Raw genomic sequence first — 27,533 nt, 5'->3', positions numbered from 1 at the left:
ATAGTCCTGTGTCACTCCCTGTCTTGGGAGCGCCAATCCCTAAAAACAACCAAGTATGAAAATGCATGGACAGGTGCGCCATAGGGTTGAACAGATATCAAATGTCAGAATAAAAATAACCAGCATAAATATTGCAGAGTTAGGGGGGTATTCAATTGTTAGCGTTAACGGGAAAAAACGAGCGCTCAAAAAATTTTACCGTTTATACGGTAATATTGCGCGTGAAAAGCGTTAATACGGTAGTTTACTCGCAGAATTTCAGCTCAGGGAGCGGCGAGCTGAAATTTCGCGAGTAATTACCGTATTAACGCTAAGATTTTTTGAGCGCTCGTTTTTCCCCGTTAACGCTAACAATTGAATACCCCCCTTAGTGTTACTTTATATAAAAACAATATATTGCAACATCAACGTTAAAAATAGCAAACAATATACAGCACTAAAGGTATAAAAAAATTCTCAAAAGACTATAATAATGCCAATAAATATAAATTGGTTTCCAAATGTCCCCGGTTCCTCCAAAAAGACAGGATATCCTTCTGCAAATAATGAGCTTGTTATGCTACAAAAACACGATCAGTGGGTAATCCATCCCTGCAGTATGAGGATGGTATATAAATAAATGTTAAAAATAAATGTTAATAATAATCTGTTCATTTAGTTCTTCTTCCCGAAACAGCTTTTGCAAATGTTAAAGGATTTACAGACTAGTCTAAAGGGGATATCCACATTTAGGGGTGAAGTTCTATAAAATGTCCGCTTCTCCTTATTAGCCCTCAACGAGATACAGGCTATTATTGTTCATTGTATTCTCTTTTGGGGAATGTACATAACTTTTGTGACCGTGAATCAATTCCAACAATCCTGCTTTTTGTGATTGTATATTCAATAGTTATTGTAATAGCTCTTTACATGCAGCTTATTAAATGATAAATATACCCAAATATCATTACTAAAATCATCAGGGTTTTTTAAAACTTTAAAACTTTTTATATTAAGATATCGTAACAGAGAAATGAAAAATAAATGGAATATTGCAAAAACAGGCAGAATCAAAACATAATACAAAGTACTACCAGAAAGTAATACATCAAAAGAAACTTTGGGGTCATGAGTTCAATTCCTGACCATGGACTTATCTGTGAGGAGTTTGCGTGGGTTTCCTCCGGGTGCTCCGGTTTCCTCCCACACTCCAAAAACATACTGGTAGGTTAATTGGCTGCTATTAAATTGACCTCTTTCAGTCTATGTGTATGTTAGGGAATTTAGACTGTAAGCTCCAATGGGGCAGGGACTGATGGAAGTTATCTGTACAGCGTTGCAGAATCAGTGGCGCTGTGTAAATGGATGTGATGATGATGATGATGAAACTCTGCAATTTGCAGATTGCGCTAGTCATTGTAGTCTATAGGGAGAGCATTGGTGGAGAGGGATCTTCAGATCCCTCCCCGGTGGTTTTCCTGTTCCTTCCCGTCGCCAATTCTGCCTGCTCGTAGGAACCTGTAAGTTACAATCACTTTATTATGAACTATTCACTGGGACAGGCTTCTATCGGAGCTGCCGTCCTGGCTGAACAATGTTAATAAATAAACAGGTTAAATGATTTCTAATCAGTGCGATAAGAAATGGCAGCTAATGTGAGAAAAATATGATGGGTCATAACGAGACCCCCTAATGTACAATTCATTATGTGTATCGCAAAATGCATCAGATTTCCAGCTGCTGCGGATGAGGCGGGAAGGTGCAGTAATATAGTAACGATGGACATGACTAATGGGAGACATTCACCAAGGTTAGATGCATTAAAGCGACTCAGCCAGGAGAAATCCTGATGCCGATTTAGAGCATGCACCTAGCAGATATAAGGGTCTATTTATTAAAGGATAAAAAGCCCTATCCAGAGAGAATGGGAGTTTCACTAGAGATAGGGCTTCACCCTATACACTGCTGGTAAGATTCGCTGATAGGTCTCCAATGCAGAGCATGGTGATCATCATCATCATCATCATCATCATGTATTTATATAGCGCCACTGATTCCGCAGCGCTGTACATGTCTGTCTAACGACCACAGTCCTTTTTCTATTATTCCCACCTCAGTATCTTTAAATCTTAGAGAAGAAGCTTTATTTATTGACAAACTTAGTTCATTAACTATGGACCTTGCAATTGTTGTAAAGGACTGTTTCTGCCTTAGAGTAGATTGGAGCTGTTGGAGGAAGAGATCACAAGATAAAGATATACACTGAGCCCAGGGGGTAAATGATCAAATAGCGATTTTTTTGCAAATCGCCGATATCCAATGATTTTGCACGGTAAATTTAAAGAGGCAATAACTTTAAAGGCAAGTTTTGCAAGATATAATAATTATTTAATTAATAATAATTATTAATATGTAGAATTTGGAGCAGAGAAGGGAAAGGGGGGACATGATAGAAACTTTCAAATTTATCAAGGGTTTTAACAAGGTACATGAGGGAAACATTCTTCACAGGGAAGAGAAGTATTAGAACACGAGGACATGCACTGAGCCTGAGGGAAGTAGGTTCAGAGGAAATTTGAGGAAAGGGTAGTGGATAAGTGGAATAGCCTCCCATCAGAGATGGTAGAAGCTAATACAGTAGAGCAATTTAAACATGCTTTGATTGACATAAGGATATCTTTATAAAGAATGAAGGATCAAATAGGGTTTGGGGTTATCGTAGGTTAAAAAGTAGGCAGACTAGATGGGCCAAGTAATTTTTATGTTCCTTCAAATTCTGTATTTCTCTGTCTAGACCAGGATGAAGGCTCTGATAGAGAAGACCATAAGAATATGTGGACAACTTTGTTAAATTATCAAGATATCCCGGGTCAATTTGTTGATTGGCTAAAATCTTTGTATAGGGAGGTTGAGTTCTTCCCTTTGTTTGATTGCTGTCACTGTAACACTTTCAGGGGTGAGACAGTGCTGTCCTTTGCGTACGTTTTTTGCCACAGACCCATTACAGAAAAGCCATTTTTAGGGTGGCAGCATTCCACCACTGCTTGCCTCTGACTTTAGTCGCACAAGTGGATGATGTGACTGTAGTTGTGTCTGAGCCTTGTGGAGATACTGATGTGCGGCCATCGGAATCTACCCAGACACCTCTGCGTCTTTGGACAGCCTTGAGAACAGTCACAGTCTCTGGATACTGCAAGGTGATCTGGATTTTGATCTGCATAGAAGTTAAATCGTATTTTGGCAACCAGTCATCTATATTCAGTTAAATTATGTGAAAACAGCTGTTAGTTGACTTGTATTTCCTGTGGAACTGTATGTTCAGCGACATCTGACTGCTTTCAAGAGAAGAAAAGTTTAACTGAGTGGTTTGATATTTTGCCATCAAATATTTGGCACATTCCACCACAAAGCTTTGTTTGCGTGACCTGTCGACCATTATGTTGTGCAGTATCCATGGGATGTAGGACAAACACTGAGTACACAATGCTGTGTACACAACATCAGACCTGTATTTTATACTGCAGTTGCACATTGTGATTTCTATGGCTTCATTTTTTCACATTCTATAACATACTCTTTAACCAGTCTGGACAAACTTCTTCAAAATTTAGGAGCCAAGGCCAGAATTTTGGAGCCAGCAATTCTGTAATCATGGAAAACACTTGTGTGGTGATTTATGTTGGCAGCTAAAATAGCATCATATCTAACCATGGGCAGCATATAATTACCCTAACTATTACACTCTATCACAAATATGGCAGCCTAGGCCATCCATCACACAAATAACATACTTACCAACTTTCTGTTGGTGAAATCCGGGAGCCTGCAGAGGAGGTGGGCGTGACGGGGGGGGGGGGGGGGGGGGGCAGGGCTCCAAGTGACATCATTTTGGACCTGCCCCCATGACGTGATGACGCAAAATGCGTCATTTGACAGCGGGGGGCGGGGCCAAATGCCGCGATGTTCACTAAACACTGCCATTCCTTCCTCTCGCAAAATGCGGGAGTCTCCCGGATATTTCGGGAGAGTTGGCAAGTCTGACAAATAATCAGCCTGTATTCTTCATCACATATGCTGGAGGCCTGTGCCGTACATCACACATTTGCTGCCTGTGCCCATCACACTATTTACAAGCCTGTGCGCTCTGTCAAGTTTACCTGTCTGTGAACAATGGTGCAACACCCATTGGCTCCTCCCCCCTCTAAAATGCTTTTATTGAGGACCATTAGAGCTGCACGCTTAGCTGCCAGGAACAGCATTATGACGAGCTGTGCTGCTACTCTGCCTAGAGCCATGACATAGTGAAAGCCTGTGCGGCTCTAGCTACAGCAAAAGCACCGAGCTTCCCGACGCTCTGCCTGGGGTCTGTAATTTCTAGGAACCTGCTCTAATGGTCCCCAGCAAAACATTGCAGAAAGTACTGTCATCCAGCCACATTAGTTGCTAGAATAGCCTCTTTGAATTGTATACTAGCCCGCTATGTCTAGTATAAATACATGGTAGCTCTTATGTATTTGGAATGAACCTAGAATGGTGGTTTGATTATTTTTTATTTCACAAACTTTACTAACATCTCCAAGTGGCCTTTGTTATGCATATTGATTCGTATATTCCCCTGATCATTAGCTAAGAGCTAGAGCCTATTTCTAGTGCATTCACTGTCTAAACTGCATGACTTTGAATGGAAGTAAATTGGGAGGCATATTAGGCATGTAGAAAGTATGAATTGTTGCTAAGAAAATGTTCACTAAACACTGCCATTCCTTCCATTATAGTTTAGCTAGGGACTAATATACAATTCAGAAAGGCTATTATAGTGATTAGTATACAATTCAGAGATGTTATCCTAATGGCTAGTATACAATTCAGAGAGTCTTATCTAGTGACTAGTATACAATTCAGAGAGTCTTATCTAGTGACTAGTATACAATTCAGAGAGTCTTTTCTAGTGACTAGTATACAATTCAGAGAGTCTTATCTAGTGACTAATATACAATTCAGAGAGTCTTATCTAGTGACTAATATACAATTCAGAGCACCAGTTCTAGTGAATAATATACAATTCAGAGAGGCTACTCTAGTAATTAGTATACAATTCAGAGATGTTATTGTAGTGGCTAGTATACAATTCAGAGAGTCTGTTCTAGCGACTAGTATAGAATTCAGAGCACCTGTTATAGTGACTAATATACAATTCAGAGAGCCTATTCTAGTCACTAATATACAATTCAGAGCGCCTATTGTAGTGACCGGTGGTAATCTTTTCCAGAGGCTTCTAACCCCAACAACAGTTAACGCGACCTCTTCACTCCCAATCCTGGGGACCCTGATGTATTCTTCATCTCGACTGTTCAGAAAAATTACTTGAAGTAAAATGCGATCCTTTAAGAGCCCGGCAGCAAAGAAAGATGTCGGTGTGTACACGGACACTATTATTACTGCAGTTAAGGGGGCAATTGAAAGAGGCACCGCCTCTGCAATGTTTTTAGTACGGCTTACATAATGTAGCCTTAAGGAATTCTAGAAGTGTCCTCTTAACTGCAGTAATAAGTGTCGGCGTACACACCGACGTCATTCTCTCTGCTGCCAGGTACTTAAAGTATTGCATTTCCTTCAAATCACTTTTCTGAAAAGTCGAGATGAAGAATATGTCGTAGTCCTCAGGATTCGGAGGGAAGATGTTGCGGTAACTGTTGTCTGGGTTTGAAGCTTCGGGAGAAAGAACCCAACCCATAGTGACTAGTACAGTGGTTCCCAAACTGTGTGCCTAGGCTTCCTGGGGTGCCCTGGAGATCTTACAAGGGTGCCTCAGCCAGGGCCAGTGGTAACCAAGGCGGGGGACTACTTGGTAAGTATTTCAACATAGGGGTGCCTTGAAAAAATTATGGAGACCCTAAGGGTGCCTTTAATTGAAAAAGTTTGGAATCCACTGGAGTAGTATATAATTTAGAGCACCTGTTATAGTGTTTAATATACAATTCAGAGAGCCTATTATAGTGACTAGTATACAATCCAGAAAGCCTATTCTAGTCACTAATATACAGTTCAGAGCGCCTATTCTAGTGACTAGTATATAATTCAGCGGCTGTTCTAGTGACATAATAATAATAAGTACAGTGCTGCAGCTATATAAGTGATGATGTTGAATACACAACAGAAAGATAGCAAATTTATAGTTCATCTATATGTATCTGACCTGAAGGAGATATAGGAGTATATTTACTAAACTGCGGGTTTGAAAAAGTGAAGATGTTCCCTATAGCAATCAATCAGATTCTAGCTGTCATTTTGTTGCATGTACTAAACAGGGCCATCTCTTCCATTGGGCACGATGGGCAGGTGCCCAGGGGCCCCACAGGCAAGGGGGCCCCATAGGCAGGGCTTAATTAGAATATATAATCATGCAAAAGAAAACACCTGCAAAAAAAACCTTCAAGGGTCACTGAGCAAGTACATCTATCTATCTCTATCTCTATATATCTATATCTGTATCTCTATACATCTATATATATATATATATATATATATATATATATATATATATATATATATATATAGGGGCCCTGGTGCACTGCTTTGCCCGGGGGCCCGTAATGTTGTTAAGATGGCCCTGGAATACAAACCCGCAGTTTAGTAAATATACCCCAAAGAGGTAAGAGATAGCTGATGATTTTTCCTTATAGATGTGGTCACATGATTGCTACTGTAAAAAATAAAAAATATATTCTTAAACCTGCATAACCAAAACAAAAATCTATTGGTTTTGCCCCAGTTATCAACAAAGTAGTATCGTCCCATAATATAATTATATATTTAATTGTTCCATTAATATATTAATATTCCTCCTTAATAAAATAATAAATTAACATTGCTCCCATAAGATAATTATAAATAAATATTTCACCCTTAACCAATGAATGATTTCCCCTATAAATTATATGTCTATGGTGTCTTCTCTTATGTTCTGCAAAGTCAGATAACTTAGACAGAATGCAGTTTGAGCTATCTTGCTAATTCTACCAAATCAGCCTTTTCTCCGGGCGGTTCAGCCAAAACTGCATTAGGTTTTGGACTTATCAAAAAAAACACCACACATACCATACTTAATCCTGTGCATGCGATGTGCAGCTGTTTTCATCCAGCACACAAAACAGATTTTAATACATCTCCCCGTTGGGTCCTTCATAACCACTAAACTTCTGATTGTAAGTCTATTTTTGCCTCCAGTGGGCAGGGGGCAAACACTTCTGGCTGGCTGTCCTGGTCCTCAGCAGCCCTGTGCTTAGAGCATGTGCCGTGAATGATTCAATTTGGTGTTCGGCCGTTAGATTGGCGCATACAGTGTCAGTGATTAGGGGAGGCAACTGTAAGGCTTAGCTACACCGGGTCAGTCTTGGATCTACTCATGGCTATCCGGTTCACACATGTTCAGTAGACCTGGAAGACCTCACTTAGGCCTAGATTTACTAAACTGCGGGTTTGAAAAAGTGGGGATGTTGCCTATAGCAACCAATCAGATTCTAGTTATCATTTGTAGAATGTGCTAAATAAAAGATAACTAGAATCTGATTGGTTGCTATAGGCAACATCTCCACTTTTTCAAACCTGCAGTTTAGTAAATATACCCTTTAGTCTTTCAGTTTCACTTGTAAAAAAAATATATATTTTTGCAGAAGGACCAAATTTGAAAAAAATGCTACCACCGGTGAAAGCATGACGGTAGTCTTTGACACATAAGGGAAGTCGGAGATAGGGCTTTTCCTTGCTTATTAAATAGAACCTTTATACATTAAAATATTAATGCTGGAGCTTATTTTCTTTTGCCTTACAATCTCCTATCTAGTCACCTGGTTTTATATCTTAAGTTACAATTCCTCCAAAACACTGTTGCGAGTATTATCTATTGTTCTTCTTGTTCTGTCACTTGGTTTTGGCTTCCTGTCTCACAGTTTAGTCTGTGAGGAACGTGCTGCACAAATGCCAGAGAACTTTCACAATGTATGAGGTGACTTGTTGTAGTCATCTCGGATTCTTCTGCAGACTCCTAAGACATTCTGATGGAGAGATGACGTAATGCCTATATGTGCAGACATGCATGAGCCTATAATCAGAATGTATATAAAAAAAAAAATCTCTTTTTCCAATTCAAGAAGAAAAAAAAAATCATTTTCTGTTTTGTTTTGCAGGAAGGTCCCAGGAAGAGTGTGAGGTGAACATTTTGAGTGCAGACTCAGAGGTGTTTGTACCTTTAGGGGACTTCTTTCTGTTAAACTGCTCTTATACCTGTCCCAACGCTATCTTGAAAACAAGATTAACTAGGAGCAATCCCCAAAATGGGACCAACTGGAAGTCAGCCCAAGTCCTAGTCGACGACTTTGAGCAATCAAATGCATCTTGTGTCTATAAATTACCTGAAAAATTGAAGGACTCCGCGATCACACTCATGGCTTACGGTACGTTCCTCACAATATATATTTCTGAAGCACCCCCCTTTGGGCCTTTTACATTTACATTTAAATATAAAACAAAATCCACAAAGGTGAACGTATCCTTTAAGGATCAGTTGGTCTCTGTTTTGTGACGTACACAAGTCAACTCTACATTACACATTATTTTTTCATGTCCAGAGTTGTTATCTGAAAATAATTTACATTTGTCATATAGTAATCTAGGTTGTCATAAAAAAATGTGTATAATAATTATTTACATTTTATGTTATTGCAGTTCTGCCAAGTCATGTCACAATAGACCTGCAGGGGGAGCTAGAGGAGGACAAACAACACAACATCACCTGCATTGTTCATGATGTGGCTCCTGTCAGATATCTTAATATATCTGTGACCCGCGGAGGGGAGGTGATCCATAGCAAAGCGTATAAAGAAGATCATAGAAAGGGTAAAGTGACTGTGAAAGAGACCTATGAATTCACAGCTAGTCGTGGTGACAACCTGCAAATGTTCACCTGTCAGGCGACCTTACTCCTCGGATCACTCCCCAACACCACAGTACAGTCGTCCAGCATCAGTGTGAGGACATATGGTGAGTTAGTTGTGATACATCTGGATTTTTATTGTCTAATGTTACCATCTTCTCCTGGGTCTTGAGGGTGAGTCAGTAAAATATAGGTCACATTTTTTTTGTCTTTCAGAAAAAAAACCATGACATAATATCCCATAGATGGTAATCTTGCGAGCAGGGCCCTCTTACCTCTCCGTCTGTATTACCCAGTGTAGTTTTATTGCTGTGTTTGGTCCCCATTGTAAAGCGCTACGGAATTTGCTGGCACTATATAGATAGATGATGATGATGTCATGATATTGACACAACTGATCTATAAATTCATTGAGTAAACCAACAGCTGAGAACCCATTTTTATTTCCTGATCTCCTGAAACAATCAGCTCTACATCCCTCGGGACTGACCTATGTTACTTTCCCATGAATCCTGACCCACATGTTTGTGCAATGGTCCATCCATCATCGTCATCACCATTTATTTATAGAGCGCCACTAATTCCGCAGCGCTGTACAGAGAACTCATTCACATCAGTTTCCTGCCCCATTGGAGCTTACAGTCTAAATTCCCTATCATACATACACACAGAGAGAGAGAGAGAGAGAGAGAGAGAGAGAGACTAGGGTCAATTTTTGATAGCAGCCAATTAACCTACCAGTATGTTTTTTGGAGTGTGGGAGGAAACCGGAGCACCTGGAGGAAACCCACATAAACACAGGGAGAACATACAAACTCCACACAGATAAGGCCATGGTTGGGAATTGAACTCAAGTGCTGTGAGGCAGAAGTGCTAACCACTAGGCCACTGTGCTGTCCACATATTAATGTAATAACTGTTGCCATGATTACAGCCTAATCAGGATAATTCTTAAAACAATATGTTACTGTTGCATTGAACTCTCCTAATATCACAATGGAGTTTAGCCAAATAGTTTACAGCAAATCAGTGTGTGTAAGCAAACAAGGGGTTAATGTAGCTTCATGATGGTAATAGCTATTCAGAGGCCTGCTTTCTCTCACCTTAATCTGCTTATTTACTCAGAAATGCGCTGTTATCACATAACAGCAATCAACCTATTTTTATTAGAACCAAGGATCCTAAATGATTAGCTCATTTGGCCAGAAAGAAAATTTTTTTTGGGTCATTCAAAGTTTAGTGTATATTCTATAAGGGAAACATAATGGATCAAAGCAATACTGCTCATAATATATGTTAGTAAGTTTGAAGTAACCAGCTAACATGTGTCAGTCACATATAGAAGTCTCATAAGGAACATATAGGGATTATGTATCCACCAAGGAATTAATTTATTACATAAATATGCTCCCTATGCATATGTGAGAAAATTAAAACATGTTTAGTGGAAGTGATACCATTTCTCTGTTCTATTCCAGAAAGGAGTATATTCTTAAATCCACATAACCAAAAAACAAGTCAGTCAAAAATAAATAGTTTTTGGCCCCATAATATAATTATATATTTTATTGTCCTATTAATATATTAATTCTGCCCCTTAATATACTAATAAATTAATAATGCTCCGTAAGATAATTATAAAAAAATATTGCCCCCTTAATCACTGAATGATTGCGCCCATACATTTTATGTCTATGGTACTTTCTCTTATGTTCTGTAAAGCCAGATAGCTCAGACAGAATGCTGGTTGACTTATCTTGGTACGTCTACCAAATCAGCCTTTTTTTTCTTGAGGTTCAACCAAAACTGCATTAGGTTGTGGAGTTTTCAATTCTCTACACATCCCATGCTAAGTCCTGCAGTTTGGAGCTGAAAACCGCATGCGGTGTGTGGCAGGTTTCCAACTGCGCACAAAGCCAAATCTAATACATCCCCCCCCCCCCCCCAGGTGCTCTCCCATAACTCAGACAGAGATATTCTTACTGCAAGAAGTTAGTAGGTTCTGCCAATGATTATGTGGGTAAAATAGAATACACTGCCACACAAATATTTACATCCTAGTTAATGGGTCCCACAATAGGGCAATAAATCGGTTATAAAACAGATTAACATACCCGCACACATCTTTTTCGGTGATGTCAGCAAGAAGCCGATGTTTGGACAGGAATGAACAAGGTTTAAAAAGTAATGGAATGATTTTCACTTTGCATCTATTTAAGGAGTTGTTTGGTTTACATTAGTTCTAATTAATTTGAGTTATGACTGCATTTTGGCAGAGAGTTAGAGAGTGACTATAGACTTCCTCTGGTAAAAGGATTTTGTGTTTAATAATTATGAGACAGATTTTTGAAGGTTTTAGTCAGTTTAAGATGAACCAGGTAGTATTGTGTTGATTTATCTTAATCATGTTACATACACCTAAAGAACATTTCCAGAATACGCACATATCTGTCACAAGACACCGCAAAAACATTAATTAAAGCACTCATCATCTCCCGCATCGACTATTGCAATTCCCTCTTTACTGGTCTTACCAAAGTCAGACTTGAACCCCTACAATCTATTTTGCATGCAGCGGCTAGATTGATTTTCCTTGCAAACCGTTATTCCTCTGCTGAGCCACTCTGTCAGTCTCTACATTGGTTACCTGTATTTCAACGAATCCAATATAAAATTCTTCTACTAACATATAAGGCCATCAACAAAAATGCACCGACATACATTTCCTCACTTGTCTCAAAATATCTCCCTACTCGATACCTCCATTCTGCACAAGATCTGCGTCTCTCTTCCACTCTCATCACATCCTCCCATTCCCGGTTAGAGGACTTTTTCCGGGCTGCACCCAATTTGTGGAATTCCCTCCTTCGCACAGTAAGACTTTCCTCTAGTCTTCAAACCTTCAAGCGTTCACTGAAAACCCACCTCTTCAGACAAGGTTATAATATATTCCTCAACCACCATCTTAATCTCCCCTATTACCACCCTCTACACAGCTAACACAAGACAACAACCCTCTGACCAACATTGCAACACACACAGCCCACTCTGTACTTTTACCTTTGCATTCTAGCTGGTCCAGTGTGCAATATGATGTAGCACATGCCCTTGTGTTTCTAACTCCCATTGTCCTATAGATTGTAAGCTTGCGAGCAGGGTTCTCTTACCTCCCTGTGTGTATGTATTACCCAGTATTGTTTTATTAATGTTTGTTCCCAATTGTAAAGTGCTACGGAATTTGCTGGCGCTATATAAATAAATGTTGATGATGCTGATGATTTATCTTTTCCCACCCACATGTCACGTATGCGCAGGTGGACCTTATCGTGAGAACTGTCATCAAATGTGTAATATTATATATAAAATTCTCTAACTCTAAACTCAGGAGAATTAGAAAACTATGTCATTGGGTAAATTAATGGTAGCACAATATTTGCTTAAATCTAAAAGTGGCCAGAATCTTTTATAAGCGATCTTTTATCTATTTACCCTAATTACTTATTTTTGTATTTTTGGTCATCTTGTTATATACGGACCCATTACAACATGCAAAATCTGGTCATGGGTATGAAAATGGGGGAGAGAAGGAAACTTTGGTCATGAAGGGGATTTAAATATAAGATTCAAAATAATTACGTCTACTACTGTATATAATTATATTTGTATAAATGTTATGTACACATTAACATGTCCTTTTTTTTTGTCAGCTCTGCCAGAAGATCCCCTTATAAGAATGGATAAGTGGATAGAATTTGAAACCTCACCCTTAGCTGAGTGTTTGGTCTCCAATGGATTCCCCACAGAAAATGTCACTTTACAGATGTTCATCAATGACGAACTCCTTGATAAGTATCCCGGTGTTCCGGGAAATAGTCAAACTAGAGGCATCTACAAACTGTCTAATTCTTCATATCATCTGGGTCTGAACAATGTGACTTGCATATCGAGGCTGTCTGAATTATCCAGGAACAACACTATGTATATAAACATTTACGGTAAGTATTTGTTAATCAATATCGAAATTATAGTCCTTCTCCCGCCCAAAAATGTGCTACTGGTATTCACCTTTATACGTAGTCCACACATACTGGAGGCAGCCATTTTATGTAATGACGCCAATTATTTCACCAAGTTCTAGTGTCATAAGACACTAACCTATAACATCACTAGGAAGCACTGGCCACACTGAGGCATGAGCCACCATGTACCTCATATGTCAGTACTGTCAGTGGTTCCTGATGAACTGACGCATTCTCCTCAAAGTGGCTGACCTCACCTTGTGCAAGCAATTAGGGCACTTAAAATAAAGTTAAATAATATATTTGAAGCGTTCCAGCATGAACTGTAGCATTGTACATTTCACTGTGGTGGTCAGCATAGCTATGTTCTCTCAGAATATGTTTTCCTTCATGTTGCCTTATGTCTGGAAATGTCCGTTCCCGAGATATATTGCACCAACCCATTTCTTATACATCTACAACTACCATTAAATACAATAAAAAGTTGTTGGTTTTTTTCTAATGTCAAAGCATTACCATGGTCTGAGAGACAACAGATTTATATCAAATTTATACAAGAATGTATCTATTACTTTAATTAACCTAAAAAAAATCAATGCTCTTTTCAATACATTCTTAATGGTTTGGGAACAAATATGTGATTCATGGGGCATTGTTTATTTGCCATGCACAACAGAATTCCTGTTTGTAAATCTATTGACCAGCAATGTATGGAGCGAATCTTAGCTTAAATGGAGTATAATAACCTACCCGGCTTTCAATCATGATGCAGTTTTTATTAATTGGTGTGAGCACGCCCTCCTAAAGGTGTTTTTCATTATATAGCTTTTGTTAGACTTGTTCATTTCTGTTGCCCATAGATCTTACACAGAACTGCTCTGTTGAAACTACAATATCAATGCACAGAGCATAGCCAATCTGTTTTGCATCAAAGGGCTCTGAAAAATAAACAACTCAGCCTGGGTGATATAAAGGCTTCTTTAAAGCCAGCGAGAAAAAAAACCGTTGTGCTAATTTACAATTGGAGGAGGGCATACATAAAACAACAAATTCATCTTGTCTGAAAACACTATTACAAATGTCACAGCTGGTGGCACCATGCCAAAGATTGGCGTTTAGAATTGTCATCATGTTGACAGCCGTCTGGTGCCGTAACTGTGCCTATAACTATCAAAATGTATATATATTTGGGAACACTGTACTCAGGAGAAGCTCTGTAGACAAATATATTTCATGGTCATTTTTTGGGAATGCTCTTAATACATCAAAATAACCCTGGGAAAAATTATAGAAATATTTATCTGTTTTTCCCTAGCTACTGGGCATAAAATAAAAATATATCTATTTCATTATATTACCAAAAGATATCCTGGAAAAACTATATGCAAAAACAGTTTGGTCATAGAGATATTAATTGCATTGAACTGATTAATGTATACTAAATGTATATTTATGCATGTAGACATTTTTTACTTTCATTTTACTTTTTTTTTTTTTTTTTTCATCTTACTTTTTTTTAGTCTTTTTATGCTGCATCAACTCGTAGATGTAGCAGCCTTTTAATTTCCATTTTAGTCATATGTATTGATAGTAGCTTTTTGCTCTAATCTGTACTCATTTCACTCTTGTGTGTCATCTTTCTCAGAGGCTCCTGAATTGGTCATCGGTCTGTCCAACCACATTGTAGGCCTGAACAACAGCGTGACAGTTGATTGCAATATAACTAATAGCAATCCTGCCGATTATTGTGCATCCATCAGTGTGAATAAAGAGAAGAAGGAGGAGAGTTGCGGTTCTAGCATCAGTTACAGCATCACTGTAAGCCGTAGAGAACCCAAAATTACAGTCACCTGCACAGTATTTCTTGGACAGAATCCTAATATATCACAAACTAGTACAGAGACCATAGCTGTACACTGTAAGTGACTTGTAATGTACAACTATTCATGGTGATTGTGAAATTGTTACTTGCATGGTACAACGTGACAAACGTATGCACAATTTAGGGTGCTGCTATAGGATATAGGAGGAGTTGAGAGATGAGGTTAAGAAGGAAATAGGAGCAGAGGGAATAGACAGGGGTGGAAGTAGAAATGTCTCCTCCCCATAGAAGAATTGTGATAGGGTCCTCAACGCACCATCCTAAAGTCTAAACATGCGCGCTGGACGTGCACCACTTTGCGTAGCGTATCTTGTGTAAGATCGCCCCGCACATGCCCAGAAATCAAGCGTACACATATCCGCCTATGTAGACTTGCACGATTCTGGCAATTATGCCGCCTGCTCCCTAGAGAGGTGGGGCGAGGAACGGAGGAGCGTTCTAACGTTGGCCGAGTACAAACCTGCAGAAAGACGCATAAACGCTTGTTAAGAGGCGTATCTTTTGCAACTGCTATAGAGCAGCTGGAAATATTCGCTGATGATGATGACTTGTGGTAAAGCAGGTGCATATGCTGCTGATAAAAAGACGGATGCATCTCATCATCACCATTTATTTATATAGTGCCACTAATTCCGCAGCGCTGTACAGAGAACTCACTCACATCAGTCCCTGCCCCATTGGGGCTTACAGTCTAAATTCCCTAACACACACACACAGACAGACAAGGGTCAATTTGTTAGCAGCCAATTAACCTACCAGTATGTTTTTGGAGTGTGGGAGGAAACCCACGCAAACACGGGGAGAACATACAAACTCCTCACAGATAAGGCCATGGTTGGGAATTGAACTCATGACCCCAGTGCTGTAAGGCAGGAGTGCTAACCACTACGCCACCTTTCTGCCCGTCTCAAGATGTTTACAGTTCTGCATGTGGGCAGAAATTTGCTCCCATTTTGCCGCCAAGTCTGCATCAGCCTCTGTGTGCACATGTTTTGCCTCCACAGTGATGTTGTTCACAAAAAATGCTTGAAAATGACAATCGCCTAAAGCTTGATTTAACATTAACTGTTACCTAAATGCCCCTATCAAGAGTTATCTTACCTAACAGATAAAGACACTTCACACTTGTTTGGTGAATGAAACGTCACAAAATGTTATTGAAAATAAATTCAAGTGGTGGCAAAATAAAAAGCGCGGCCAATCAGCTACCAGCTATTCCATCACCAAAATTGTGGCAATTCACAATGATCTCCAAAACTTTTAGGCAGCGGATCCCCACTCTCCATTAGCTCAGTAGCTGGGACGTGTCCGAAAAGCCGGTGCCCCATAACTCCCTAAGGCAGAATTTTATTAAGTATGAACTTTTACAGGAGAGTGCTCCACCTCATTACGAATGTGTTGTTTATGGCTGCTGATTGGCATGCTTTACCGCCACCAACAGCCTTCTGAAAGAAAACAAATAATTCAACCAATCAAAATGAAGGGATTGGTTGGGCGGGAAAATTTCCACTGGCAAAAGAGAGACACCAGCCTATGCATCTCCTTATAAAACCTCCCCAGCTCAGTAAACCATTTCTGATTGGCTGTCTAACTATAACCAACAGCCCTAGTAATATTAACCCTTGCAAGGCTTAACTTTTCTTTTTAACCACATTCTGGGCGCTTATATGCCCTCGGGCCAAATTATACCTTCCTCTCGCCCCCCGAGGATGCAGCACTGTTCTTGTGATGCTATTGCTGATTCAAACAGGCAGCGGTGTTGTCATGGCAAACCTAAGTGAACTTTCCATCCGTGTTAATGGGATCTTCATCAGGGTGCAGCAGCAACATCATCAGAGACCCGTAGAATCTGTATTGTACTATAACTTCTAACAAATTAAGGATCCTATTATTGAACTTACAAGTACCACTATATTAAACTTATACTTATTTACACTATAGCTGTAAATTCGTTTTCGCCTCAATTTAACCATATTTTATAATCCTACCAGCTAAACCATACTCAGCTGCCACAGTGAGGGACAGCTAATATAATATATTTTTTGGAGGTGTTGCAATAGCCCCATTCATTTTAAAGAGCTTTATCAGTGTTTTTATATGTTATTATTACCCTGATATTGCAGGGTTAACCGCATTAATATATAAGGCAAAATGAAAACACCCATTTTAATGTCAATAGCTTTTACTCCTTGATAACTGAGCCCTGAAGTTCTTCTGTAAGTGTCTTGTTGGTGGAATAAAGTAAAACCTTTTTCTTTATATAAAATTCTGAAATATATAAGAGCATCCTCCGCCATCATTCTTTAGCTTTGTTTTATAGCTGCATGATGGGGTCAATTCACTTTGGCAGGCGACTGGAACCCATGAAGGGACAAGTGATGCCTCTGATATATCTCTGGATAATTTTTAAGATGAGACTAAGTGGGTAATAGGGGATTTTTTTAAGAATAAAACATGTTTAACCAAATAAGAGTTTGTTTACCACCATCAGCAACATGATTATTTATAATGATCCCAATTTAAGGGGGGCTATTGTTTTAGTAAGGTAATGACACTATTTAACAATGATTTTACAGGTAAATGTCTGATATGATTTTTTTTATTTTCAGACGTCCCACAATTCACTGAGGTTTTGTGTCCAAAAGATAACATTTTGGTAGAAGGACATAAAACAACATTTCCCTGTACGGTTGATGGGAGCCCTAAACCCTTCTTAAATTGCAGTTCTGAGGTTTGGTCTGCACCACCTGACAATTTCACTGTTGCAAGAAACATGTCCACTGGTTACTTATGTGTAGCATCAAACAGCAGAGGAAGAGTTCGAAAACATGTCCACATTACAGTGGAATGTATGTATATTTTATGTTATTAGTATTAAGTCTGTAAAATGTTTTCTATTGGTCAACATAATACATTCTTCTTCTTCCATTACCCATCACTGTATGTAGTTGATATAACCTTGTTTCTCTGCCAATAAGTGCTCTCTAGTTCTCCTCCTATTACTCCATAAAAACTATCCTTATATCTCCGCCTATTACTCCATATAACCTCTCCCTATATCTCCTCCTATTACTCCATATAACCTCTCCCTATATCTCCTGCTATTACTCCATATAACCTCTCCCTATATCTCCTCCTATTACTCCATATAACCTCTCCCTATATCTCCTCCTATTACTCCATATAACCTCTCCCTATAACTCCTCCTATTACTCCATATAACTTCTCCCTATATCTCCTCCTATTACTCCATATAACCTCTTCCTATAACTCCTCCTATTACTCCATATAACCTCTTCCTATATCTCCTCCTATTACTCCATATATCCTCTCCCTATAACTCCTCCTATTACTCCATATAACCTCTCCCTATATCTCCTCCTATTACTGCATATAACCTCTCCCTATATCTCCTCCTATTACTCCATATAACCTCTTCCTATATCTCCTCCTATTACTCCATATATCCTCTCCCTATAACTCCTCCTATTACTCCATATAACCTCTCCCTATATCTCCTCCTATTACTGCATATAACCTCTCCCTATATCTCCTCCTATTACTCTATATATCCTCTACCTATTACTCCATATAACCTCTTCCTATATCTCCTCCTATTACTCCATATAACCTCTTCCTATAACTCCTCCTATTACTCCATATAACCTCTTCCTATATCTCCTCCTATTACTCTATATATCCTCTACCTATTACTCCATATAACCTCTCCCTATATCTCCTCCTATTACTGCATATAACCTCTCCCTATATCTCCTCCTATTACTCCATATAACCTCTCCCTATATCTCCTCCTATTACTCCATATAACCTCTCCCTATATCTCCTATTACTACATATAACCTCTCCCTATATCTCCTCCTATTACTCCATATATCCTCTCCCTATACCTCCTCATATTACTGCATATAACCTCTCCCTATACCTCCTCCTATTACTCCATATATCCTCTCCCTATAACTCCTATTACTCCATATAACCTCTCCCTATATCTCCTCCTATTACTCCATATAACCTCTCCCTATATCTCCTCCTATTACTCCATATAACCTCTCCCTATAACTCCTCCTATTACTCCATATAACTTCTCCCTATATCTCCTCCTATTACTCCATATAACCTCTCCCTATATCTCCTCCTATTACTCCATATAACCTCTTCCTATAACTCCTCCTATTACTCCATATAACCTCTTCCTATATCTCCTCCTATTACTCCATATATCCTCTCCCTATAACTCCTTCTATTACTACATATAACCTATCCCTATATCTCCTCCTATTACTCCATATAACCTCTCCCTATATCTCCTCCTATTACTGCATATAACCTCTCCCTATATCTCCTCCTATTACTCCATATAACCTCTCCCTATATCTCCTCCTATTACTCCATATAACCTCTCCCTATATCTCCTATTACTACATATAACCTCTCCCTATATCTCCTCCTATTACTCCATATATCCTCTCCCTATACCTCCTCATATTACTGCATATAACCTCTCCCTATAACTCCTCCTATTACTCCATATAACCTCTCCCTATATCTCCTCCTATTACTCCATATATCCTCTCCCTATACCTCCTCATATTACTGCATATAACCTCTCCCTATATCTCCTCCTATTACTCCATATATCCTCTCCCTATAACTCCTATTACTCCATATAACCTCTCCCTATACCTCCTCCTATTACTCCATATAACCTCTCCCTATAACTCCTATTACTCCATATAACCTCTCCCTATATCTCCTCCTTTTACTCCTTATAATCTTTACATATATCTGATGCTAATACTTCAGCAATGAATTATAATAAGGATAGGTGGAGGTATAGGTGCCCAGAATTATACATACATACATGGGGTAATAAATATGTATGAATCTGGTCCCTTAGTGCTGCAGTGATTGAGTCACATGGAGCCCAGTTAGTACAGTCAGCCGGTGATAATTAGCCCATTGCATTTTCTGGTAGTCCAAACTCAAATTTGTTTGGTTCCAATGAGATATTTAGGCTTCTTATCTCAAGAAGTCTGTCAGATTTACACAGCAGGCCTTACTCATTAAAGCACAGTATGGCTGGTTCACTAATAAATCATCAACATCATCAACATTTATCTATATAGTGCCAGTAAATTCCATAGCGCTTGGAATAAATAACTTATTGTATAAATTTACCTAAATTAATAGCGCAGGGCGCCAATTTATGCAATTGCAAATGTACTGATTTTTTTATATTGTGTTGTATTTCGGTATAGGAAATGTATTTATTTCTGAGACAGTGCCAGGGGGCGAAATTGGATTTGCGTAACTTTTCTGGGGGAAGCCTAATGCTAACTTATTCTTTTCATGTGAAGTGACTGACCAATCTTTTTGGACCTAAGTGTCAGTGAGTAACATAATGATTAATATGTGTAGAAGGCTGAGAGGGCACAATATCATCTTAATATGTTATTATATTACTCCATATACCCTCTCCCTATATTTCCTCCTGTTACTAACTATAAAAGTGGGATCTATTATCTGGAATACTTGGTAATTTCTGGATTAAAGGTTTCTGCTATATATGGAGTACTATGCCTAAAATATAATAATTTACCATTAAAAATGACCTATCTTTCCCCACACTGCCTCCAGCGTCCCCACCCTGATTAAACGGCTTAGCAGTGCTCCTCACAGTGACTGTAGTAGGCGGCACTCAGTGATCATGTCTGTATGTATTTCTGGTGCTTGGAAATCTCTGAATATCGGGATCTGGATAAAGGACCACATACCTATATTATCACAACATATTATTTCACATTCAAATAATTGTTCTTCTTGTTTCTATTTTTTATCTTTCCTTATTAAAATGATCAATGCGCCATCTCTGCCTACCCCCGCTGTTAATCTATACAGCCCCTCTTACTACCCCATAGATCCGTACCAAAGTTTTTTCTCAGAAATAATTGATTGTATTTTTTTCTTTCCTCAGATCCACCTGGGACCCCAACACTGATCTTTTCACCTGATAGGACAATTAGTAATGGAGAGTTGTTCAACGTAACATGTCAGTCTGATGCGTGGCCTGCTCCTGAGTACAGGTGGAACATCCCAACAGAAGACCATGTGACTTACTCCCAGGGTCACAGCTCAATCACTGTCAACATGGCTTCAGTTTCCCACAGCGGAACATACACATGCCAGGTCACCAACAGGCATGGAACTTCAAGCAGACAGCAGGAGGTGGTGATTGTAGGCGGTAAGCACGATGATGTATATTAGACTATGCAGTGTTTGATGAATACCCTAAATATTAAACTAGTGGTGTCTGACAAATACCTTATAGCAAATGCTGATTGTGAAGGCAATGCTCTTGGACAGATATGCTGAGGAGAGAGCATTCACTACCGTACAAGGCTGCATCTATTTCAATACACTCATTCTTCTTGCTTAAAGAGAAAGTCCATTTTTAGACATACCTCTGTGTTGTTTTTTTACACCCCCTCCCCCCGATCCATGAAATGCGTAGCCATATTGTACTGTGAGCTGCACAGAGCGCTTTAGAACTGTGCTAAAGTAGACAAGGAAGTATATTTCTTAAACTACGGCTTTGAAAAAGTGGAGGTGTTGCCTATAGCAACCAATCAGATTCTAGCTGTCATTTATTTATTGCATTCTACAAAACAGCTAGAATCTGATTGGTTGCTATAGGCAACATCTCAACTTTTTTCAAATCTGCAGTTTAGTAAATATACCCCCAGGTTATTTACTGATATTTTCTTTTATGCTCAACATGCACCTCAGTTACTGCCCCACAATGTGCATAACAGTGTCAACTAATGTTAATCCACGTTTCTTTAAATATCAGTTTAATGTTCCTGCCAAACAATCACCCCCCCCCCCCTCACCTTCCCATAGCAAGATGTCTATTTGTCTATGAACGTTTGTAAGCAGATATAAAGACCGATTTAACGCAGTTCGCAAGTGATTAGATTTTATCGTATTCAGATTTATTCTGAGCAGAGCAGTAAACAATATAAAGAACTCCATTGAAAACAAAAAATTTAGTCTTGGGTGGAGTCCACTAAGTTAATGTATAATACAAAGCGCTGTATGTACTGATGTACATAGAGTCTCATTGCTCTGTTTTGGGCCAGAGTGGTTAGGGTAATCTCTCCTCCTACCTCCTACCTCCACCTGATTCGAGTCCTCTCTTCGGTGTGTTGATCTTGGCAAGGTCCACCAGGGGTTGATTTTTTTATCCCCTTTCCGATTCTCTTTTAACAATACACTCACACTCGGACCACTAAAGGGGATCAGTCACTTGGCACATGTTTTTAAAAGGGTGTGTAACTTAATGGCCGGTTAAGTAATGAGTAAAGTTTAATCTCCGATAAGGGTACCAAGGTAGAGCTCCATGTAACCCTATAAAGAAAAGACATATAATTACTATGATACAAAGCATTTGTAGATGAAGATAAACTGTATAATGGTACAAGGCACTGACATCTAACAAGACCGTGATTTTGACAATCTGATAACAATTCAATGGAAGAATAATGGTAACAACTGTGAACTGGCAAGTTCACAGTTATAATACCTTTAGTGATCTCTCAGGATTAGTAATTGTAATGTGCGTATTGTCGCTAACCAATAACGATTGTTGAACCTCGATTTGTGTTTCCAACGCACAAAGATTTATTCGCAATAAGTTGAAAAAAATATGCTCAAGCGTTGTAATAGTAAATACAGCCGTTACTTAACGCAGGCGCTCTGGATCCAGTGCAGTCATTCAATCCTGAAGTCTGGGGACAAGAAGTCTGCACTCTGGATCACAAGCTGCTGCTTATATACACAATCAAGTACAGTAATACAATGAAGATGGTATGGCTTGCATCTATTGGTCCGGGTCTCAGGAATGTCCAAGGGGTCGTCAATCATTGGCTGGTTCATCCTAAGGAATCCAAAGGAGGGGGTCATCTCTGCAGGGGGTATGCTCTGCTCTTCCCGCCAGAATTCCTTACTCTTAAGTAGTTCATAATTCCCTATCATTCATAACTTGCGTATGCACTCTGCGATTCCCTCGCAGAGCGCACCAAACAGTAGGATATGTAACAAGGTTCATTATGATACCACTCATGATGTTATTCCTTTAACCCGTTCTGTGTATTTCACTAATATGCATGTAACTCTGATATAACATATAAATACTACTATATTTCGACATAACTGACTATGTGTTGCAACTACCAATAATGTGTACTATTTTATAAGTATGCGTGTTTGTGCAAATGTATGGTAAAAGACCAATTACTGTTGCTGCCACGTGTAGTGGATGCGTACGCCCTTTCACGCCGTAGCGTGCCCTTGTACGACATAGCGTACCGTACGCATCTTTTCAGACAAAGACAACCAAGTTTGCTAGACTTTAATTGAAATGACTTTATCCAATTTGCTGACTTTGACAGTTCCACCCTTTGATAGTGTAATAAACTATCACCCAATCACCGTTTCAAGTTCAGGATTATACAATACTTCTTCACAGACCATGATCTCGGTATCTGGTACCACCCTTTCAGTCTCTTTCTCAGTGTTACTCTTATGAGACCGTTTTCCACACTTCAACACAGTAGGAACACATTTGACAACTAAACCAATTGCTAAGATGACACCCAGTATAAGGAGAAGGAGCTTACCTACACTCGCAATCATTTCCTGTACCCACTCCCCCAGACCAGAGAACCATTTTGCTGGGTTCAACCATGAGAACCAACCCGCCACCTTTTCCCCGACCTCATATAACGAAGAATTATGGCTCTTTCGAAATTCCCATTTCAGCTGCAAAATTTCATCCATCTTCCGGTCTATAACCTCTTTAGGGTCTTCCGTATTATTAGTAATGTACGTGCAACATTTGACACCGAACTGGGTGGCCAGTGTCACACAGTACCCACCAGTAATAGAGGTGAGATAATTTAGTACCAGTCTATGTTGCACCAACTCCTTCTTGTACGCTTGTAGCTCCCTTCCAGTATACCTGAAAGTGTCATCATACATCTCGGTGATATTATCTATTAATTTAGCTAGGTCTTGGATATACTTAAAGTTTAATGTTCCCCGAGCGGTCCTGGTGAGATCTAGAGCAACCATAACTTGGAAACCAGCAGTTTCACTAATCAATTTTGTAGCTATGGGTTCCTCACCAGGAATCATATTTCTCTTGCCACGGTGTTCATACTGTGTGTGTATGTATAGTGGTGATGTAGTCTTGTGAATATCTACCATTTCTTCATGAGTAATAGTCATGATTTCAGGAACCAGTTTAGCTAAGAAACACAAGCCCTTGGAACTCGGAGTCACCCAGGAATAAGCTTTCCTCCCACAAACAAAATACACATCATCAGGGAGAACATAAGGAACAGTATGCCCATGAATTATATCACACAGAGTTTTGATAAAACTACCCATGCCTAGTGTCTCCATCTGCTCTAGACATGTGTCGGCATTAATGATATTTTCACATTTATCTGTAGAGACTTTTCCAATAGATACCTTCTTATGTTTGGTTATACGCCCTAACTTGTGACTTCCATCAGCATTCCTGCCTAGTAGTGACCTTGTGGGTCTCTCTCTAAAATGAGTGTGGCGAGCCATTGTCTGATCTGATAGGTCAGCCTCCCAATTCTCCAGGCGCTTTGCATGAGATATGTTTAGGCACAGCAACGATCTGCCTATGGAGTATTGTCGAAGCGTCAGACTAGGGGACCTAGTGTTATTGTACCTCCCTTCTATGGGCCTCCCACCCCTTAATTCGAGTACTTCGGATATGTTTAGCGGGAATGGCACTAGTCCTATGTTATGCTGCCCTTGAGGCACGTGAGAGCACACCCAACACTCAGTTTGGTTTAGCACCTTACCCACCAGGGAGTGATAATCCTCCAATGGATGCCCGCCTATATTCAGAGTACTGGGGGACTGGCATCGTTGGATGCATCTCTCGTCAACTAGGGAGTTGCAGAACTTGCAGATACAATACTCATCAGACAATAGCCCCTCACACTGCCTCCGAGTTCCTGAGCTAGCAGACCTTTTCATAACCCCTGGACCAAGTTTGATAATGGGCTGCTCAGGATATCCTATTAACTTTTCTTCGGCCTCCATTTCATCCGTATCACTCCCAGAACTCTCCTCCATCCTCCATTCTCCTTCACAAAAATAGAATGTCCTAGAAAAAGTAAAAACAAGGAAAATCCTGGAACAAAAGAAAAACAAAAACCGCCACTCCATCGCTGGAAAGATAGTTCTGAGGCAACGTCTCTGGTTCAGGTGTCTTAACTGCAGGCTTTAGGTCTCCCGGAACAGGCTCACAAGTGACAGCTCTATGTCGTCGGTCTGAGTCTTGTCTTGCACTTTCTCCGGATTATGGACTCTCCTGCAGTGGGTGGAATGGACCCAAGTGTCTCTCTCTGCAACCTTCAGTGATGTAGTACTGGTCAGCAGCACTTGGTACGGGCCTTCCCAACGGTCTGTTAAACAACCTGAACGTAAGAAATTGCGGATCATAACATAGTCTCCAGGTTCAACATCATGACAGTTCGTTTCTGGCATACCAGGTGACAGCATTTTTAGTTTTTGTTGTTGTTGTTTCAGCTGTCTACTCATTCTTATAAGATATTGTACAGTCACTTCATTATTACACTTTAAGTCGTCTTGTGGACTCACGATCAAATGAGGTTGTCGTCCGAACAGTATCTCAAAGGGGGACAGATTAAGAGGAGGTCTAGGAGTGGTTCGAATGCTGTGGAGGACCAACGGCAAAGCCTCAGGCCATGCCAACCCAGTTTCAGCCATTATCTTACCTAGTTTGTTCTTGATAGTACCGTTTACTCTCTCCACCTTACCACTGGCTTGTGGTCGGTAAGGGGTGTGAAGTCTGCTACTGATTCCCATGAGTTTACACATATTTTGGAAGACATCACCAGTAAAATGGGTACCCCTATCACTTTCAATGATTCTAGGGATACCGAACCTACACACAAAGTCTTGTACAATTTTCTTTGCAGTGAACACAGCAGTATTAGTGGCTGCCGGATATGCTTCTACCCAACCGGAAAACACATCAATACACACTAACACATACTTCAGATTCCTGCACGGTGGTAGTTGGATATAGTCAATTTGTATTACCTGAAAAGGTCCGTCTGTAGGAGGGATGTGGGATGGCTCAGTTGGAATAGTTTTCCCAACATTTTTCCTCAAACAAGTAAGACATGACATTGCTTTCTTACCAGCTTGAGAGGAAAATCCGGGAGCACACCAGTATGCTCTCACCAGTTTGCACATACCTTCTTTACCCAGGTGAGTCAGGCCGTGTGCTGCTTCAGCCAGGCTTGGATAGTATGTTCGGGGAGCTACAGGCTTACCTTGTCCATCCCTCCAGAGTCCTGAGGACTCTTGACCACATCCCTTCGCCTTCCAGACCGCCTTCTCCTGCAGGGAACACAAATCTTGCATTTCAATTAATTTCTGCGTGTCTAATGTCTGAAAAACCATCATAGTCTCGGTCGATACAGTCATAGGTTGCCCTGCTGCCCATTTAGCAGCTTCGTCTGCCCTGTTGTTGCCCAATGACACTGGGTCTTCTTCAAAGGTATGGGCTTTGCACTTTATGACGGCTACTGTTCTGGGTAACTGTATCGCTGTCAGAAGTCCTTTTATGTGTTGTGAGTGTGCCACTGGTGTACCTGCTGCTGTCGTAAAGTTTCTAAGACGCCAAAGGGCCCCAAAATCATGCACTACCCCGAAGGCGTACCTAGAGTCAGTATATATGTTGGCTGATTTACCCTCTGCCAATTCACACGCTCTCCTTAGTGCTACTAGTTCCGCCACCTGGGCTGAGTGAGGTGGACCAAGGGGTTCAGCTTCTACCACATCCTGATCGTCTACAACAGCGTAACCAGTACATAGCTCTCCTGTCTCTGTCTGTCTATGGCAACTTCCGTCTGTATAAAACGTAAAATCTACATTTTCTAAGGGGGTGTCACATATGTCGGGCCTTGCAGTAAAGGTCTGATTCAGGTGTTCCATACAGTCATGCGTGTCAGTATTCTTGCCTAACTCATCATCAACCAGGGTCTCCTCACCTCCCACCCTTTGTGTCTCTTGAGACACATACGGAAGGTATGTAGCTGGATTTAGGGTGCTACATCGTTTGATGGTGATGTTTGAGGGTGCCATCAGGGCTAGTTCCCACTTTGTGAATCTAGCTGAAGAAACATGTCTGGTTTGGGCTGAATTTAACAGAGCTGATACAGCATGGGGTGTATAGATGGTTGAATTATGTCCTAATACTACATCCTCGCTCTTACTTACTAGAAGGGCCGTTGCTGCTACACTTCTGAGACATGTTGGGAGTGACCTTGCCACATTGTCTAATTGTGCACTGTAGTATGCTACCGGTCTGCTAGCGTCACCATGTTTCTGTGTGAGGACACCTGCTGCACAGCCATCAGCTTCTGTACAAAATAGCTCAAAAGGCTTTTCATAATCAGGTATTCCCAATGCAGGTGCTCTTGTCAGACTATCTTTAAGATTAAAGAACGCTTGCTCCGACTCTTCTGTGTGTATGACACGTTCTGGTTTTGAGGAAGAGACTAGCTCCTGCAATGGTAATGCCAGAATAGAAAAACCTGGGATCCAGGACCTACAGTATCCACAC

The 27,533-nt window shown here is 40.0% G+C and overlaps 1 protein-coding gene and 1 long non-coding RNA gene across 2 annotated transcripts in view; one reads left to right on the top strand and one right to left on the bottom strand.

Annotated features, from left to right (window-relative positions):
• The window catches only part of LOC142151315 (intercellular adhesion molecule 1-like), a 44,562-nt gene that overhangs the window by 7,515 nt on the left and 9,514 nt on the right, over positions 1–27,533 (top strand). Inside the window, exons 2-7 of the mRNA XM_075206839.1 lie at positions 8,166–8,432; positions 8,704–9,018; positions 12,619–12,906; positions 14,576–14,848; positions 17,422–17,661; positions 20,808–21,074. Coding sequence (XP_075062940.1) covers positions 8,166–8,432; positions 8,704–9,018; positions 12,619–12,906; positions 14,576–14,848; positions 17,422–17,661; positions 20,808–21,074 — 1,650 coding nt within the window. The remainder of the gene's footprint in view (positions 1–8,165; positions 8,433–8,703; positions 9,019–12,618; positions 12,907–14,575; positions 14,849–17,421; positions 17,662–20,807; positions 21,075–27,533) is intronic.
• Positions 18,911–27,533, bottom strand: part of LOC142151320 (uncharacterized) — a 179,915-nt gene continuing 171,292 nt past the window's right edge. Inside the window, exon 3 of the long non-coding RNA XR_012691177.1 lies at positions 18,911–19,020. This is a non-coding gene — a long non-coding RNA (uncharacterized LOC142151320). The remainder of the gene's footprint in view (positions 19,021–27,533) is intronic.

The sequence above is a fragment of the Mixophyes fleayi genome, chromosome 4, assembly GCF_038048845.1.
Source record: "Mixophyes fleayi isolate aMixFle1 chromosome 4, aMixFle1.hap1, whole genome shotgun sequence".
NCBI classification, from domain to species: domain Eukaryota; kingdom Metazoa; phylum Chordata; class Amphibia; order Anura; family Limnodynastidae; genus Mixophyes; species Mixophyes fleayi.
Note: the sequence above shows the minus strand (reverse complement) of the source record. Positions and strands in the feature narration are given on the sequence as shown.